Consider the following 19,435-nt stretch of genomic DNA (forward strand, 5'->3'; position numbering starts at 1 on the left):
ATGTTGAATTATATGGATTTATCAAATAATGAATATTTTTATGTGTGTGTGTGTGTGTGTGTATTTTTTTTTTTTTTTTTTTTGAGATGGAGTTTTGCTCTTGTCGCCCAGGCTGGAGAGCAGTGGCGCAATCTCGGCTCACTGCAACCTCTGCCTCCTGGGTTCAGGCGATTCTCCTGCCTCAGCCTCCCAAGTAGCTGGGATCACAGGCATGTACCACCAAGCCCAGCTAATTTTCTATTTCTTGTTTTTTTAGTAGAGACGGGGTTTCTCTGTGTTGGTCAGGCTGGTCTCAAACTCCTGACCTCAGGTGATCCACCTGCCTCGGCCTCCCAAAGTGCTGGGATTACAGGCTTGAGCCACTGCGCCCAGCCAATATTTCATCTTTTTAATAAAATTATTCTAATCCTTTTTATATTAAATGTCTCTCATTTTGTGAAATTACATTTGGCCTGTTGACTTCACTGACATATTATTGGAATAGGGGAAGATACAGCACCATTTGCTATAAAGAATCTAGTTAATAAGCAAATAGATCTGACACCTAGTTCCAAGGGTTAGTTTTCTTATCTATAAAATAGAAATAATAGTACTTGGCCAGGCATGGTGGCTCACACCTATAGTCCCAGCACTTTTGGAGGCTGAGGTGGGTGGATCACCTGAGGTCAGGAGTTCGAGACCAGCCTGGCCAACATGGCGAAACCTTGTCTCTACTATAAATACAAAAATTAGATGTAGTGGCAGGCATCTGTAATCCCAGCTACTTGGGAGGCTGAGGCAGGAGAATCACTTGAACCCAGGAGGTGGAGGTCACAGTGAGCTGAGATCCCATGACTGCACTCCAGCCTGGGCAGCATAGCGAGACTCTATCTCAAAAAAAAAAAAAAAAAAATGAAAGAAAAAGAAATAATACTTATCTTAAAATGTTTCTCTGAGGAATGCAGATAATATATGTTTAAGAAAATAATAAAACTTATTTTATGCTTATGACCAATGTAAATTTGATCCTTTTAGTTGGAAATGCGTGGACTTAACAGACAATGAATAAAAGATTAGTTAAGTTTGAGACCAACCAGCCTGACCAACATGGCGAAACCCCATCTCTACTAAAAAATTATAAAATTAGCCAGGATGACAAGGTCAGGAGCTCAAAACTAGCCTGGCCAAGATTGTGAAACCTCATCTCTACTAAAAATACAAAATGAGCTGAGTTTGGTGGCAAGCACCTGTAATCCCAGCTACTCGGGAGGCTGAGGCAGGAGAATTGCTTGAACCCGGGAGGTGGAGGTTGCAGGGAGCTGAGATCGCACCATTGTACTCCAGCCTGGGCAACAAGGGTGAAGCTCCATCTCAAAAAAAAAAATTAATAAGGTTGAATCAGAAATTCAGCTGCCCTCTATCTGGGCTGTCCAGCATAGTACTGGTCACAAGTAGTTGTTGGGCATATGAAATGTGACTATTGTTACTATACAACTAAAACTGAACTTTCAGTTGTTTTTATGTTAACTATCTAAATTTATTTACTTATTTATTGAGTCAGGGTTTTGTTCTGTCACCCAGGCTGGAGTGCAGTAGCATGATCCTAGGTGAAACCTTGAGCTCCTGGGTCCAAGTGATCCTCCCACCTCAGCTTTCCAAAGTGCTGGGATCATCAGCTGGGCACAATGACTCATGCCTATAATCCCAGCACTTTGGGAGGCCGTGGTGGGAGGATCAGTTGAGGCCAGAAGTTCAGCCTGGCCAACGCGGTGAAACCCCACCTTTACTAAAAATACAAAAATTAGCTGGGCACCTGTCATCCTGGCTACTTAAGGCTGAGGCAGGAGAATCTCTTGAACCTGGGAGGCAGAGGTTGCAGTGGAGTGGAGATCACACAACTGTATGCCAGCCTGGGCTACAACGGGAGACTCTGTCTCAAAAAAAAAAAAACACAAAGTGCTGGGATTACAGACATGAGTCACCAAGCCCAGTTTATCTAAATTTAAATGGCCACGTGTGGCTGGGACTTCTGTATCGGACACTGAAGTGACACTGTCAGTAATCGGCTACGATAACCAGCTGCAGGCGCCTGTAGTCCCAGCTACTCGGGAGGCTGTGGCAGGAGAATCACCTGAACCTGGGAGGCAGAGGTTGCAGTGATCCGAGATCATGCCAGTGCGCTGCAGCCTGAGCGATGGGCGAAAGTCCATCTCAAAAAAAAAAAAAGAAATCAGCTACAAAAATGAGATACTAAATACACTAGAAAAATGGCTATAAATACCTAAGATGTAACTAGAGGTCAGCAAACTTTCTGTAAAGGTCAAATGTGTCACTGTCACATATTTAATGTTTTTTGTTTTTTTACAACTTTTTTTTTTTTTTTTTTTTTTGAGATGGAGTTTCACTCTTGTCGCCCAGGCTGGTGTGCAGTGGCGTGATCTCTGCTCACTGCAACCTCCACCTCTCGGGTTCAAGTGATTCTCCTGCCTCAGCCTTCCTAGCAGCTAGGATTACAGGCATGTGCCACCACACCTGGCTAATTTTTGTATTTTTAGTAGAGACAAGGTTTCACCATGTTAGCCAGGCTGGTCTTGAACGCCTGACCTCAGGTGATCTGCCCGCCTCAGCCTCCCAAAGTGCTGGGATTACAGACATGAGCCACCGTGCCCAGCTATAACTTCTTAAAAATGTAAAATTTGTTCTTAACTCACAGGCCATACCAAAAGAGGCTGCAGGCCACAGAAATTTGCCAATCCCAGATTTAACCTACCAAAAAATATATTTATTATGAAAATTTAATAACCTTATTATAGGATATAAGAGAAGACCTGAATTAATGGAGAAGTGTAATTGGTATACCATATTCATGGATGGTCTGATTTAACATCATCACAATGAAAATTCTTCCCATAAATGCAGTTTTATTCCAACCAAATTTCCAGTAGAATTTTCTAAAGAAATTTCTTAAATGGTTCTAATATTTTTAAGGTATAATAAAGACCACAAGTAGTTAAGAAATTTTAAAAAAAATAAAAGAACTAAAAGTCATACTCTATGAATGGTTACATTGCATATACAGCCTTAGACCAGTTACATAACAACTCTAGGTCTCAGTTTCCGCAACTATAAAATAAACTAATACCTACTCCTACTAGGTTATTATGAGGATAAATATGTTTGTATTTTTGCAGCATGTAGAATAAAACCAGGCATATAAAGCACACTATATAAGTGTTTGTTAAATAAATAAACAAGGAAACATAATCCAAAACTATAGTGTTAAACATGGTACAGGAAAAAAATAGACCAATGGAACAGAATAGAGAGGAATAACAGCAGACCATGAATATCCACAAAACAGAGAGAGAAAGAGAGGGAATTGTTGAACAACATTCGGCTTTATCAAATTTAAAGATTTACCCTCAATGAAGGCAACATAGACAAAGTAAAAAGATGACCTACTGGGAGGATGTATGTTTGACCTCAGAAATTCAACAAGGGATAACTATCTAGATTTGCAAGGAAGTTTTTTTTTTTTTTTTTTTTGATTTGGAGAAATAGTCCATTAGAAAAAGATACAAAGAATATGAGTAACTAATCATAGGAGAACTCAAATTACTAATAAGTGTTTGAAAAATAGTTCAAAGTTGGCCAGGCACAGTGGTGTATGCCTGAAATCCCAGCACTTTGGGAGTCCAAGTCAGACAGATCACTTGAGGTCAGGAGTTCGAGACCAGCCTGGCCAACATGACGAACCCTCATCTCTACTAAAATACAAAGAAAAATAGCTGGGCATAGTGTCACACACCTGTAATTCCAGCTACTTGGGAGGCTGAGGCAGGATTGCTTGAACCCAGGAGGCAGAGGTTGCAATGAGCATATATCTTTTAAATTTTATAAAAGTAATACATGTTGTATATAGATGCACAAGGATTTATTTATAGTGATCTTCCCATCCTCTGTGTCAGTATTTACATCTCTGGGCTGTCATTGTGTTTGGCTCTTGTATGGGTACTTTCTTTTTTTTTATTTTTTGATGCTTCCAGGCTGTAGCTTGGAAAACTAGATAACTTAGGTTATGTAGTGCCTTTTTGAAGCAGCATTAATTCATAGTCTTTAGGCTTATAGAATTTTTTGCTTGAGTTTTTTCTTTTTCATTTTCTTTTAATTTTTTTAATCTTTTGATCAACCCCCAAGTGCTTGGAAGACTTTGAAAACATATTTCTTTTTTTTTGTTTTTGAGACGGAGTCTCGCTCTGTCGCCCAGGCTGGGTGCAGTGGCCGGATCTCGGCTCACTGTAAGCTCCGCCTCCCGGGTTCACGCCATTCTCCTGCCTCAGCCTCCCGAGTAGCTGGGACTACAGGCGCCCGCCACCTCGCCCGGCTAGTTTTTTGTATTTTTTAGTAGAGATGGGGTTTCACCGGGTACATATTTCTTTTTTTTCCCCTCCGTGACGGAGTCTCACTCTGTCACCTAGGCTGGAGGACAGTGGCACAATCTCAGCTCATTGCAACCTCTTCCCCCAGGCCCAAGTGATTCTCTCACCTCAGCCTCCCAAGTAGCTGGGACCACAGACGTACACCACCCCGTCCAGCTAACTTTTTGTATTTTTGGTAGAGATGAGGTTTTTCTGTATTGCCCAGGGAGGTCTTGAACTCCTGAGCTCAAGCAATCCGCCCACCTCAACCTCCCAAAGTGCTGGGATTATAGATGTGAGCCACTGTGCCTGGCTGAAAACATATTTCTACCCCTTAGAGGACTTTTTTAGCATATTGATGCAATACTGATTGTATTCTATTATCTATAGTCATTAATAACTGATACTCAGTGAAAAAATACTGTTCTGGGCAATGTGACAGTTTTTGTATCTCATTGCCTATTTTTAAAAATAAAGTTACATTCCTAGAATGGTGTTTATTATTACAGAATGGTGTTATTATTACCCAATTTATGAATAAGAGTCATAGAATTCTAATAGAATCTCAGAGAAAACCAATGTAATCTTATTTTGGTTTCAGTTAGTTACTGTATTTAACCTGAGGGCATGATATGGAATATTAAAAGTAAGAAAATTGGCTGGGCGTGGTGGTTCACGCCTGTAATCTCAGCACTTTGGGAGGCCGAGGTGAGCGGATCACCTGAGGTCAGGAGTTCGAGACCAGCCTGGTCAGCATGGTGAAACCCCGTCTCTACTAAAAATAGAAAATTAGCCGGGTGTGGTGGCGCATGTCTAATCCCAGCTACTCGGGAGTCTGAGGCAGGGCAATCACTTGAACCTGGGAGGTGGAGGTTGCAGTGAGCTGAGATTGTGCCATTGTACAAAATACAAAAATTATGGCATTCGCCTCTAATCACAGCTACTCAGGAGGCTGAGGCAGCAGAATCACTTGCGCCCAGGAGGCAGAGGCTGCAGTGAACTGAGAGCTTGCCACTGCACTCCAGCCTGGGCGACAGAGCAAGACTCCGTCTCAAAAAAAAAAAAAAATACATTTAAACTCTCTCAGTCAAAACTCATCTTGATATATTTTGTTCGTTGTCCCTTTGTTGTTGTTTTTATGTTGTAGAACCTAGGAAGTTAGTATACCTTCCATTTCTCACCTGTTCCCCAATACCCCGCCATGTCTCCTCCTCTCAGAAATTATTTTTTCTTTTGGGGTTTGTTTCTGCTCTGTTTCCATTCTCTCTGTATTTTCCATTTTTGGTCCCTTTTAATCAATATGCCTTCCTGGGATCATAAATAATGCAAGACAAAGCTTATTGGAAAGATTTAAAATAGTATATTTAAGTATGAAAATTAAATATTTTTCTTTCTCTGCTCAGTCTTTTATATTTGCCACTGGAATTGCAAAATTGGGAGAGTCACGTCAGTCATATTAAATATTCATAACACTTAATTCACTGCAATTTGCATTTTTAAAATAGAATTTATATAATTAATATATAATCATTTAACTTCAGTAAATGATTTTCTTTCTTATATGTGGTCTATCCATTTTTACTGATAGACGGAGTCAGCAGGAATTCAGCGTGCACAGATTCAGAAAGAACTTTGGCGAATTCAAGATGTCATGGAAGGGCTGAGTAAACACAAGCAGCAAAGAGGTACTACAGAAATAGGTAAATTAGCTTTGCATTTTATTTTGTGACTGACCACAGTGTTACAGTCATGTGTCACTTGGTGACAGATTATGTTCTGAGAAATGCATTGTTAGGTGATTGTGTTGTGCAATCAGAGTGTACTGAAACAAACCTAGTTGTATGGCCTACTACGCACCTAGGCTATGTGGTATAGCTTATTGCTCCCAGGTTGCAAACCTGCACAGCATGTGACTGTACTGAATACTGTAGACAGTTGTAACACAATGTTATTTGTATATCCAAACAGAAAAGGTAATGTGTTATACTGTGACATGAGGGCAACAACTAGGCAATAGATATTTCTCACCTCTGGCTGGGTGCAGTGGCTGATGCCTGTAATCCCATCATTTTGGGAGGCTGAGGTGGGCAGATCACCTGAGGTCAGGAGTTCAAGACCAGCTTGGCCAACGTGGTGAGACCCTGTCTCTACTAAAAATAAAAAAAAATTAGCCAAGCATGGTGGCGCATGCCTGTAGTCCCAAATACTCAGAAAGCTTAGATATAGGCCGGGCACGGTGGCTCACGCCTGTAATCCCAGCACTTTGGGAAGCCGAGGCGGGCGGATCACAAGGTTAGGAGATCGAGACCACGGTGAAACCCCGTCTCTACTAAAAATACAAAAAATTAGCTGGGCGCGGTAGTGGGCGCCTGTAGTCCCAGCTACTCAGGAGGCTGAGGCAGGAGAATGGCGTGAACCCGGGAGGCAAAGCTTGCAGTGAGCCGAGATCGCGCCTGGGGGACACAGCAAGACTCCGTCTCAAAAAAAAAAAAAAAAGCTTAGATAGGAGAATCACTTGAACCCGGGAGGTGGAGGTTGCAGTGAGCCAAGATCATGCCACTGTATTCCAGCATGGGCAACAGAGGGAGACTGTCTCAAAAAAAAAAAAGTTATTTCTCAGTTGCATTATAATCATATGGGACCACTGTCGTATATGTAGTCTGTTGCTGACCAAAACATTGGTATATGGCACATGACTGAATGTCTAAATGGAATGATACATATAATTGAGTTTCTTTTGTTATTTTAATGCATTTTTCTGAACAGGCACTCTTATCAGAGCACAGGTTTATAAAGTAAAAAGCGAAAGCTCTGTCAACCACACCTAAACAAAACTAATTACTGTCTTGTGAATATAATTATTAATACCCACAATGTTTACACTTTAGAAGTTTTATCCCCACAAGAACTGGGATCTTCCTATATCTATTTTTCAATAATTTGCTTTTTTCTCCGTAACGATACAGTATAATATAAGAATCCATTGTATAAGGGAACTGTAATTTATTTATCCATTTCCATATTGATGGATAATGTATGTTGTTTCCAGAGTTTTTTATTTTTGCTGTCATAAGCCATGCCGTAATGAACATTATTAATATATACAACTAAACACCTATGTTAGTGCTTAATAGTTTTCAAAAGGTGAGAAATAAGCACACATTTTCCATTTTGATAGCTGCAGCCAAATTGCCCTCCTGAAGTATTAAATTATGTTAATACCAGTAATGTCTGAGAAAACCCACTTGCCCATACTCTTGTTTAAATATTTGTTGCTTTCTTAATGTAATTGGTTTCCAATTCTGAAAATAATAAGTGAATGATTAGAAACTGAAAACTTCATTTAAAATATGTGAAATGGGCCAGGCGCGATGGCTCATGCCTGTAATCCCAGCACTTTGGGAGGCTGAGGCAGGTGGATCACTTGAGGTCAGAAGTTCAAGACCAGCCTGGCCAACATGACAAAACACTGACTCTACTAAAAAAAAAAAAAAAAATTGGCCAGATGTGGTGGTACACACCTGTAGTCCCAGCTACTTCGAAGGCTGAGGCAGGAGAATCACTTGAACCTGGGAAGTGGAGGTTGCAGTAAGCTGAGGCCATGCCACTGCACTCCAACCTGGGCAACAGAGTGAAAAACAATTTAAAACAAACAAAAAAGGCCTGGCGTGGTGGCTCACGCCTCTAATCCCAGTACTTTGGGAGGCAGAGACGGGCGGATCATGAGGTCAAGAGTTCAAGACCAGCCTGGTCAATGTGGTGAAACCCCATCTCTACTAAAAATACAAAAATTAGCCAGGCATGGTGGCGTGCACCTATAGTCCCAGCTACTCGGGAGGCTGAGACAGAAGAATCGCTTGAACCTGGCAGGCAGAGGTTGCAGTGAGTCGAGATCTTGCCATTGCACTCTAGCCTGGGCAACAGAGCACAAGACTCTGTCTCAAATAAATAAATAAATAAATAAGAATAAAAATAAATTTTTAAAAAATAAAATACATGAAATGAAGTTGTTCTTTTTTTGGCTGGACGTGGTGGCTCATGCCTGTAATCCCAGCACTTTCAGAGGCCGAGGCAGGTGAATCACTTAAGGTCAGGAGTTTAAGACCAGCCTGACCAACATGGTGAAACCCCATGTCTACTAAAAATAAAAAAATCAGTTGGGCGTGGTGGCGCACACCTGTAGTCCCAGCTGCAAGAGGCTAAGGGACAAGAATTGCTTGAACCTAGGAGGCGGAGGTTGCAGTGAGCCGAGATCACACCACTACACTCCAACTTGGTCAACAGGACAAGACTTCATTTCAAAACAACAAAAGAAATTGTTCTTTTTTCTATAGTGTTCGAAAGATATGTTTAATATAGTTACGTTTTCTAATATTTCTAGGTATGGTAGGATCAAAGCCTTTCTCAACAGTTAAGTACAAAAGTGAGGTAAGTTTGGATTGTTTTTCTAATTATAAATTACTTTTAATGCTTAAGACATGAACTAGAAGTAATTGTCTTCTCTAATCTTAATAACAAAAATATTTTTTTAATATATTGAACAGATATTGTTTTAATCTTGAAATTTTATTGGATCAGTAATTTGGTGCTTCTAATACATTATTTTTCTTCCCTTTTTAATGCAAAAAAATGGAATCTCTGCTTTTTATCTATGTTAGAATTTTAACATTGTCATACTTTTTCTAATCTAAGTAATGTTTGAATACTTATCATTGTTTCTTATACTATGTAAAATTTATAGGATGATTGATAGATAAGTTGGCTGTGTGTCATGCATAGCATAAAGAAATTACAACTACAAAGAGATACTGTCAACCTAACCAAAAGAATCTATTATTTTGAATTTTGTATAAAAGCCAGTCAAAGAGATAACTTTTCTTTTCTTCTCTTAAAAATTGGGGGGCCAGATACAGTGGCTCATGCCTGTAATCCCAGCACCTTTGGAGGCCAAGGCAGGAGGATGTATTGAGTCCAGGAGTTTGAGACCAGCCTGGTAAACAGAGCAAGACCCCCATCTCTATAAAACATTAAAAAATTAGCCAGACATGGTGTTCCTGTTGGTCCCAGCTACTTGGGAGGCTGAGCCAGGAGGGTCCCTTGAGCCCAGGAGTTCAAGGGTGCAATGAGCTATGTATGATCAAATCACTGCAATATAGCGAGACCCCATCTCTACCAAATAAATAAATAGATAAATTGTGAATATATAAGAATAGGATTTTAAAATCAGTTCTTTCCTTCTAGTTTTAAAATGAAACCCAGTAATTAGTTTTAAATAGTAATCTCTTTCAATGTTGAGCTTCAGTGTGAAGCTAACCTATATGTTACGGGAAAGAATCAGATGTAATTATATGTTAAATTCCAATTATTGGCTATGATAAAAATTTTTGATTTTACTTTTCATTATTAGACTTTTGGCTTGGCAGTGTCCCTTTTAGTATCTTAAAGTAAATTTAAGTTAATATACCATTGCAAAGAATTTAGATATGCTTAATTCAATCTGCTTATCTAAATAAGGTGACTGTTCTACAATCTTTAGGAAGAGGAAGTAGTCCCACCTCGTCCTCCACTTCCTCGGTCCTATGACTTTACAGAGCAGCCTCCCATAATCCCCCCTCTGCCCAGTGATAGCAGCTCCTTGCTCTGTTATAGCAGGGGCCCAGTTCATCTGCCTGAAGAAAAGAAGATGTATCAAGTTCAAGGATATCCAAGAAATGGATCTCACTGTGTAAGTGGCTGGAATAGCCACAGAATAATCAATCATACCTGTCCTCTCATTTTTGAAAATTAATGTATTTTACATTCAAACTTTTTTTTATTATAACCTTTATAACCTCATTTTTAGCCCGCAGTTTTTTATTTATATATAACTTCATCATTTGTGTCTTTCCTGTTTTGGTTTTGCTATTCTCGTTTTTAATATTTTTATAATTTTAATATTTTATAATTTCATAGCATTTTTCATATTTTCATAAAGTGGTATCTTTGGCCATGATGAAGCAGCCATATTTTAGATATACCATTTCAGGGTATTGGAGGCAAAATTATACCTTCAGATCAGAAAGAAGGGATAAGGAAAAGACCGTTACTAGGAATGGTAAAGGAGCTGGGATGTGGGCGTTTTGGTCTAGGAAAACTACTCAAAGATGTGGATGTTGCTAAGGAGAGATGTGACCCCTGAAAATAGGAAATACGTTTAGGGTTAAGCAAATAATGTAGGATATAATAAGCAAAGAGAATAAGGAAATAAGAATTGAGCTAATTTGAGAACAACAACATGTCTGTGACAGGAATTTTAGTGCTGGGATGAGCCTTACTTATACCACCTTGTGAATGAAAATTTATTGAATTAATATAGTTATTTTTAGCCCTCAATTATTCCATGGTAAAAATGTGACTAAATACTCTTTTTTTTTTTTTTTTTTTTTTTTTTTTTGAGACAGGGTCTTACTCTTGCCCAGGCTGGAGTGCAGTGGAGCAATCTTGGCTCACTGCAAGCTCCACCTCCCGGGTTCAAGTGATTCTCCTGCCTCAGCCTTTGGAATGGCTGGGATTATAGGCACACACCACCATGACTAGCTAATTTTGTATTTTTGGTAGAGACAGGGTTTCACCATGTTGACTGGGCTGGTCTCAAACTCCTGGCCTCAGGTGATACCCCCACCTTGGCCTCCCAAAGTGCTGGGATTACAGGTGTGAGCCACTGCGCCCAGCCAGAAATATTCTTAATATTAAAACAAAGGTTTGCCACTTTAAAATTTCTCAAATTTCTTCTTTCCATGTAGTTGTGACGTAGGTATTATTTGTGTTATATCCCAGATGGCTCACTAGGGCTACTAATTTTTAGAGTTTGATTTGTGTCTTTAGCAGTAAACATTTTAAAAGAACTGTTAGCAGTTTTTTGGAGTAATTACATGTCTTCCTTTCAAGGGTCCAGATTATAGACTCTACAAGAGTGAACCAGAGTTAACAACAGTGGCAGAAGTTGATGAATCTAATGGAGAAGAAAAATCAGAACCTGTTTCAGAGATAGAAACTTCAGTTGTTAAAGGTCAGCATTTGTAATATGTTTTACCTCTTGTTTTTTGTTTTTGAAGACAATTTGCTGCTAAAATAGCAGTAAATTCCATTTACATGTTGACTCATGAGTCCAACCCTTTATCTGAAACCTTTGGACTCTGATGAGTTTCTAAATTAAGAAATTTTCAGATATTGAAAGATAAAATGGCCCATAAATGATATATGTCATCTCAGCTAGGTATGAGGCAGCACCCTTTTTTTAAACACTATTTCTACAATATTCATTCCAAGTGGCATAAATAAATGCTAAAAATAAAAGCATTAGCTGGGCGTGGTGGCAGGTGCCTGTAATCCCAGCTACCCAGGAGGCTGAGGCAGGAGAATCGCTGGAACCCAGGAGGTGGAGGCTACAGTGAGCCGAGATCACACCACTGCACTCCAGCCTGGACAACAGAGCGAGACTTCATCTCAAATAAATAAAAATAAAAGACATCACATCAGATTAGGTTTTACTGAGAAATGACTTTATGTCAAACTTTAAAGTTTTCCATTTCTTGGGAGAGTTTTGTTGTTGTTGTTTTCTGTTTCTGGTGATGTCGATGTTTTCTGTTTCTGGTTGTGGTGGTGGTGCTGGTTCTTGTTGTTGTTGTTTTCTGTTTCTGTTTCTGGTGATGTTGATGTTGTTTTCTGTTTCTGGTTGTTGTGGTGGTGGTGGTTCTTGTTATTGTTGTTGTTGTTTGTGATTGGGTCTCCTCGCTCTGTCACCTGAGCTGCGGTACTGGAGCAAACATGGCTCACTGTAACCTTGACCTCCCAGACTCCGTGATCCTCCCACTTCAGCCTTCCAAGTAGCTGGGACCACAGGCCCACACCACCATACCCAACTAATTTTTTAAGTATTTGTAGAGACAAGGTGTTGCTGTGTTGCCCAAGCTGGTCTTGAACTCAAAGGATCAAGCAGTCCTTCCCCCTCAGGATTACAAGCATGTGCCACCACACCTGGACAGGGTCTTTTCTGTGTGTGTGTTTAAAATTATGCGTAAGGCATTGATGGCTGAAACAAATTTTTACACAATTTCTACAAAGTAAATTCTCAAATAATATTTCTGTAAAGTATACTCTGATTTTTTTCTTAATGCTGGTCATTTTTCTAGAAGGCAATTGCATAAAGAAAAGAGTAGAGAGAGAACTGTCCTAGATTAAAAAGATAGATAGGCTGGGTGTGGTGGCTCACGCCTGCAGTCCCAGCACTTTGGGAGGCCGAGGCAGGCAGGTCACCTGAGGTCAGGAGGTCAACAACAACAGCAACAACAACCAGAAACAGAAAAAAAAAAAAACAAAAAACTCTCCCAGGAAATGGAAACTCTGCCAGTCTGGCCAACATGGTGAAACCCCATCTCTACTAAAAGTACAAAAGTTTGGCTGGGCATGGTGGCTTGTGCCTATAATCCCAGCACTTTGGGAGGCCAAGGTGGGCGGATCATGAGGTCAGGAGTTCAAGACCAGCCTGACCAACATGATGAAACCCCGTCTCTACTAAAAATAGAAAATTAGCTGGGCATAGTTACTTGCACCTGTAATCCCAGCTACTCAGGAGGCTGAGGCAGGAGAATCGCTTGAACCAGAGAGGCGGAGGTTGCAGTGAGCAGAGATCATGCTACTGCACTCCAGCCTGGGCGACAGAGTAAGACTTCATCTCAAAAAAAAAAAAAAAAAGGAAAAAAAAGAAACCCTGTCTCTACTAAAAATACAAAAAAATTAGCCGCACATGGGTAACACACACCTGTAGTCCCAGCTACTCAGGAGGCTGAGGCAGGAGAATCACTTGAACCCGGGAGGCAGAGGTTGCAGTGAGCCAAGATCGTGCCATTGCACTCCATCCTGGGTGACAGAGTGAGACTCCATCACACACACACAAAAATAATGGATAGATACATCGCAGTGTTTGAAACTTGATTGGACCATGGTTTAAAAGAAGAATATCTAAAGTAGGACAATTATGGAAATTTAAACATGTTCTAGATATTAGCTAGTAGTGTGATCGTGATGTTGTGGTTATGTAGTAGAATGTAGTATGTGAATTCTGAAACACTTAGGACAAAAGCATGTGCCACTTTTAAAGGATTCACCAAAAAGAGTGTGTATGTATTTATGCAGAGATAATGCAAGTGTGACAAAATGTAAAACTTTTTAGAAAAATAAATGCTTATCATAACCCACTGGACTGATTTTTGTAGTCTGCTACAAACTTTACTAAGTAAAGTTTGAAAAACACCTAAGTGAGGCTGGGCACGGTGGCTCAAGCCTGTAATCCCAGCACTTTGGGAGGCCGAGATGGGAGGATCACAAGGTCAGGAGATCGAGACCATCCTGGCTAACACGGTGAAACCCCGTCTCCACTAAAAAATACAAAATCTAGCCGGGCAAGGTGGCGGGCGCCTGTAGTCCCAGCTACTCCAGAGGCTGAGGCAGGAGAATGGCATAAACCCGGGAGGTGGAGCTTGCAGTGAGCTGAGATCTGGCCTGGGTGACAGAGCGAGACTCCATCTCAAAAAAAAAAAGAAAGAAAGAAAAACACCTAAGTGAAGCCAGGCACAGTGGCTCACGCCCATAATCCCAGCATTTTGGGAGGCCGAGGCGGGCGGATCACAAGGTCAGGAGTTCAAGACCAGCATGGCCAACATGGCGAAACCCCATCTTTACTAAAAATACAAAAATTAGCCAGGTGTGGTGGCAGGCACTTGTAATCCCAGCTACTCAGGAGGCTGGGGCAGGAGAACCGCTTGAACCAGGAGGCGGAGGTTGCAGTGAGTCAAGATCATGCCACTGCACTCCGGCCTGGACAATGACTCCGTCTCAAAAAAAAAAAAAAGAGAACACCGAAGTGGTAGTAATGTTCACGTAGCTTTTTTCATAGTTGGAATATTTTTCTAGGTTATCTAATGCCATTTTTTAATTTAAAAATACTGGCATCTTGAAAATTTAATATTTATACACCTTTTCTTTGTCATCCTAATCCTGTCTCCTTATTCAAAGTCTTTTTTTTTGAGACAGGATCTCACTGTCAGCCCAGGCTGGAGTACAGTGGTGCGATCATGGCTCACTGTAGCCTCCTTCATCCTCAGGCTGCCAAGTAGCTGAGACTACACACGTGTGCCACCACACCTGGCTAATTTTTGTATTTATTGTAGAGACAGGGTTTCACCATGTTGCCCAGGCTTGTCTCAAACTCCTAGGCTCAAGCAATCTGCCTTCCTCAGCCTCCCAGAGTGTTGGGATTATAGGCACGAGCCACCACACCTGGCCACAACAAGGACTTTAAATGGGCTGGGAGCAATGGCTCATACCCGTAATCTCAGCACTTTGGGAGGCCAAAGCAGATGGATTGCTTGATCCCAGGAGTTCAAGACCAGCCTGGTAAACATAACCAGACCTCATCTCTGTTTTATAAAGTAAAAATGTATCTGGCTTTTTTTAAAGCATACAACTATTTGACAACAATAGCATATAAATGAGGAGGAAGTTTATTAATATTAATATGCTTTAACATCTTTCTTTTGTTCTGAATCATGGTAATGATCTTGATTAACTTTAGACTTTCTTAAGTTTAAGTATGCATGCTAGGGTATAGGATAAAAGAAATTGTCGAGGCTGCAGAGAGCTGTGATCGTACCACTTACACTTCAGCCTGAACAACACAGCAAGACTCTCGAAGGAGAGAAAGATAATCCAAAAAAGAAAAGAAACTGGAGAAGATGCAAAGCAAAAAAATACATTGTTACAAATAAATCTAAATACATTGGCAATTACAACAAATATAATTGGACTGAATGCTTCACTTAAAAAGATTGGCCAAGGCTGGGCACGGTGGCTTCCACCTGTAATCCCAACACTTTTGGGAGGCCAAGACAGGCAGATCACCTGAGGTCAGGAGTTCCAGACCAGCCTGACCAACATGGTGAAACCCTGTCTCTGCTAAAAATACAAAATTAGCCAGGCATGGTGGCACATGCCCGTAATCCCAGTTACTCAGGAGGCTGAGGCAGGAGAATCGCTTGAACGCAGGAAGCAGAAATTACAGTGAGCCGAGATCGTGCCATTGCACTGCAACCTGGGCAACAAGAACGAAACTCCATCTCAAAAAATAAAAAAATAAAAAAGACTGGCTGGGCCCAGCGGCACGTGCTTGTAATCCCAGCACTTTGGGAAGCCGAGGCAAGAGGATTGCTTGAGCCCAGGAGTTCGAGACCAGCCTGGGCAATGTGGCAAGATCCTGTCTCTACAAAAAAATAAATTAACCAGGCGTGGTAGTACATGCTAGTAGTCCCTCCTACTCAGGAGGCTGAAGTGGGAGGATCGCTTGAGCCCCGTAGGCAGAGGTTGCAGTGAGTCACGGTTGTGCCATTTGCACTCCAGCCTGGGCAACAGAGCAAGATTCCATCTCAAAAAAAAAGAAAAATACAGAAGAGAAAGTGAAAATGATCACCTATAGTTAGCTATTGTTAACATTGTTCGTGGATGCTTTGAGGCAATATTGTATGATTTTTAAAAGCCAAGCAGAAATTAAGGACATTTAGGTTGAACATGTTAGGATGATGATAGAGATGTATCAGGATGACAAAGAAGGCTTTTGTGTGTGTGTGTGTGTAACAGAGATGGGTCTGTGTGAGCAGGCTGGTCTCAAACTCCTGGCCTGAAGTGATCCTCCCATCTCAGCCTCCCAAAGCGCTAGGATTATAGGCAATGAACCACGGCACCTGACCAAAAGAGGGCATTTTATAGTTAATGTTCTTAAAAATATCATCAGTTAATCTGTACTATTTTTTCTTTTTTCTTTTTTTTGTTTTAAGGAGACAAGTTCTCACTTGCTTTGTTGCCCAGGCTGGAGTGCAATGATGCAGTCTCAGCTCACTGCAACCTCTGCAGTGATCCTCTCACCTCAGCCTCCTGAGTAGCTGGGACTATAGGTGTGCACCTCCACACCCACCTAATTTTTTTTTTTCTTTTCAATTTTTGTGGAGGCAGAGTCTTACTATATTACCCAGGCTGATATGAAAATCCTGAGCTCAAGTGATCCTCCCACCTCAGCCTCCCCAAATGCTAGGATTACAGCCATGAACAGAATTTTATTTTTAAATGTAACCCTAAATTTATCTGGTGGTATCATTGACTGACTTTGACTCTTTTTATTTTTTATTTATTTATTTATTTATTTATGAGGCAGAGTCCTCTCTGTCAACCCAGGCTGGAGTGCAAGGGCACGATCTCAGCTCACTGCAACCTGCACCTCCTGGGTTGGAGCAATTCTCCTGCCTCAGCCTCCTGAGTTGCTGGGATTACAGGCACCTGACACCAGGCCTGGCTAATTTTTGTATTTTTTATAGTAGAGACAGCATTTCACCATGTTGGCTAAGCTGGTCTCGAACTCCTGGCTTCCGGTGATCCGCCTGCCTCAGCCTCCCAAAGTGCTGGGATTACAGGCGTGAGTCACCACACCCAGCCTGACTCTTTAAATAAATTTGCTTTCTGATTTGAAAAAGTGTGAGAAATTAAGTAAGTTAAAAGAAAGCAATGCTGGTAAAAAGATGTTTTGTAGAACTTACTGCTGTTTTAATTTTTAGGTTCCCACTTTCCTGTTGGAGTAGTCCCTCCAAGAACAAAATCACCAACACCCGAATCTTCGACAATAGCTTCATATGTAACCTTGAGGAAAACGAAGAAGATGATGGATCTAAGAACGGTATTTAACTGGAAATTAATGTCTAGAAAGATTCTCAGACCTATTTATTGCTTTTTTACATGTTTTCATTTTCAGTGTCTTATCAAAATTATTTTTGCATACTCGAAGAAAAACTTAGTAATCTTAGTTATTCTTAAAATTTCGTTTATATTAGCACGTCAGAGGACAGACCTAGTCAATACCTAATTTAAGTTTCTTTTGATCAGCCTAGACGTGGAGTCATAGTCGTAGTCCACGATTTGTGGAATCTATTCTCTAATCACTGTGCTACACTCCTCGATGCCTCTAAGAATTTTCTCGATGAGAGGTATAGATGTGTCCTGTGGCCACCCAAAAGTTAATGGATTTTCTAGCTATCATGAGGTTGCAGGGCCTTTTAGCTATGGTATTAATAGCTTTAGAGTTTGCCAATCCTCTGGTTACTCTGAGAAATGTGAGTTGGGACTGGAAAATAAATCCTATATTTTACATTTTCATCTGAGATTCATTTAATTCAAACTCTAAACCAGTCTTGTTTGTTCTTTGGAAAATGCTGAGAATACTTAACTCCTTTTCTTCAAGTATTCTCTAGAAATTCGGGCTGCAAAAATACTTCCACTTTTTATCTTTGTAAATACTCTACCTATTTGGTATGAGATAATTTGAAGCTATAAGACAAGACTGAAAGGTACTACATATAAGATATATGGCTAGTCTTTTTTTTTTTTTTTTTTTTTTTTTTTTTAATGGATAGGGTTTCACTCTGTTTCCTGGGCTGAAGTGCAGTGGCATGATCATAGCTCACTGCAGCCTCCAACTCCTGGACTCAAGGGATCCTCTCACCCCAGCCTCCGGGCTAGCTGGGACAATAAGTATGTACCACCATACTTGGCTCATTTTTTTTTCTTTTTTATTAGTAGTGACGGGGTCTCACTCTTGCCCAGGCTAGCTATTCTTCAAAGATATTAAAGCACAGCTACAAAGTATATGCCAAAAAACTCGGCTGCATTTATATATAAGAAATGTAATGTTTTCAGTTAGTACGAAATTATAAAGATCCATAGAAATAATTATCATGGAATAAAGATAATGTATCAGCATTAACATTAATGGTCATGATTCTGAAATACTATTGTTTGTTCAGAGAGTTAGGCATTTTTTACAGATTGGAAGATTTCATTGGAAATGTTAAAGCTAAAATAACAAGTCTACAGAAAAAGGACTACAAAAAGTGCATTTTAAAATCAAGCAGAGGCCAGGTGCTGTAGCTCACACCTGTAATCCCAGCACTTTGAGAGGCCGAGGCAGGCAGGCAGATCATTTGAAGTCAGGAGTTCAAGACCAGCCTGGCCGACATGGTAAAACCTTGTCTCTACTAAAAATCCAAAAATTAGGTAAGCGTGGTGGCAGGCGCCTGTAGTCTCAGCTACTCAGGAGGCTGAGGCATAAGAATCAGTTGAACCCAGGAGGCAGAGGTCACAGTGAGTTGAGATTGCACCACTGTACTCCAGCCTGGGCAAGAGAGTGTGAAACTCTGTCTCAAAAAAAACAAAAACACAAATATAAAATCAAGCAGAAAGATACTAGCAGGTTTAGGCCAGTCATAGTAGCTCATACCTATAATTCCAGCACTTTGGGAGGCCAGGTCTGGAGGATTGCTTGAGCCCAGGAATTCAAGACTAGCCTGAGCAACATAAGGAGACCCCATCTCTACAAAACTTACCAAAAAAAATTAGCCAGGCATAGTGGCCAGTACCTATGGTCTCACCTACTCAAGAGATTTGAGCCCGGGAGGGTGAGGTGAGCCATGATCACCCCACTGCACCCCAACCTGGGCAACAGAGCGACAGCCTGTCTCAAAAAATAAATAAATAAAGTTAAAATCACAAGGGAAAATATATTTTACCATTTATTAAGTGGAAATAGTTCATCATAAAGATCTTCGTCCTCATCATCTTCACATTGACTAGATGGAAGAAGAGGGAGTTGTTTTTTGGGGGGGTTTTCTTTGTTTTTTTGGAGACGGAGTGTCTCCTTGTTACCCAGGCTGGAGTGCAGTGGCGCGATCTCAGCTTACTGCAACCTCTGCCTCCCGGGTTCAAATGATTCTCTTGCCTCAGCCTCCCAAATAGTTGGAACTACAGGCGCCAGCCACCATGCCCGGCTAATTTCTATATTTTTAGTGGACAAAGGGTTTCACCATGTTGGCCAGGCTGGTCTCTAACTCCTGACCTCGTGATGATCTGCCCGCCTCAGCCTCCGAAAGTGCTGGGATTACAGGTGTGAGCCACCATGCCCAGCA

At 40.8% G+C, this 19,435-nt stretch overlaps 1 protein-coding gene across 28 annotated transcripts in view; it reads left to right on the top strand.

Annotated features, from left to right (window-relative positions):
- PLEKHA5 (pleckstrin homology domain containing A5) overlaps positions 1-19,435 on the top strand; it is a 249,095-nt gene that overhangs the window by 213,156 nt on the left and 16,504 nt on the right. For 16 of the 28 annotated variants that reach the window (XM_009180312.3, XM_009180307.3, XM_003906083.4 and 13 more), the window contains 5 exons: positions 5,986-6,097; positions 8,779-8,825; positions 9,934-10,122; positions 11,325-11,445; positions 17,036-17,154. In XM_009180312.3, coding sequence (XP_009178576.2) covers positions 5,986-6,097; positions 8,779-8,825; positions 9,934-10,122; positions 11,325-11,445; positions 17,036-17,154 — 588 coding nt within the window. Of the gene's footprint in view, positions 1-5,985; positions 6,098-8,778; positions 8,826-9,933; positions 10,123-11,324; positions 11,446-17,035; positions 17,155-19,435 lie in introns of those variants that run through there. The other 12 variants (XM_009180313.3, XM_009180314.4, XM_009180322.3 and 9 more) reach the window with 6 other exon arrangements.

The sequence above is a fragment of the Papio anubis genome, chromosome 9, assembly GCF_008728515.1.
Source record: "Papio anubis isolate 15944 chromosome 9, Panubis1.0, whole genome shotgun sequence".
NCBI classification, from domain to species: domain Eukaryota; kingdom Metazoa; phylum Chordata; class Mammalia; order Primates; family Cercopithecidae; genus Papio; species Papio anubis.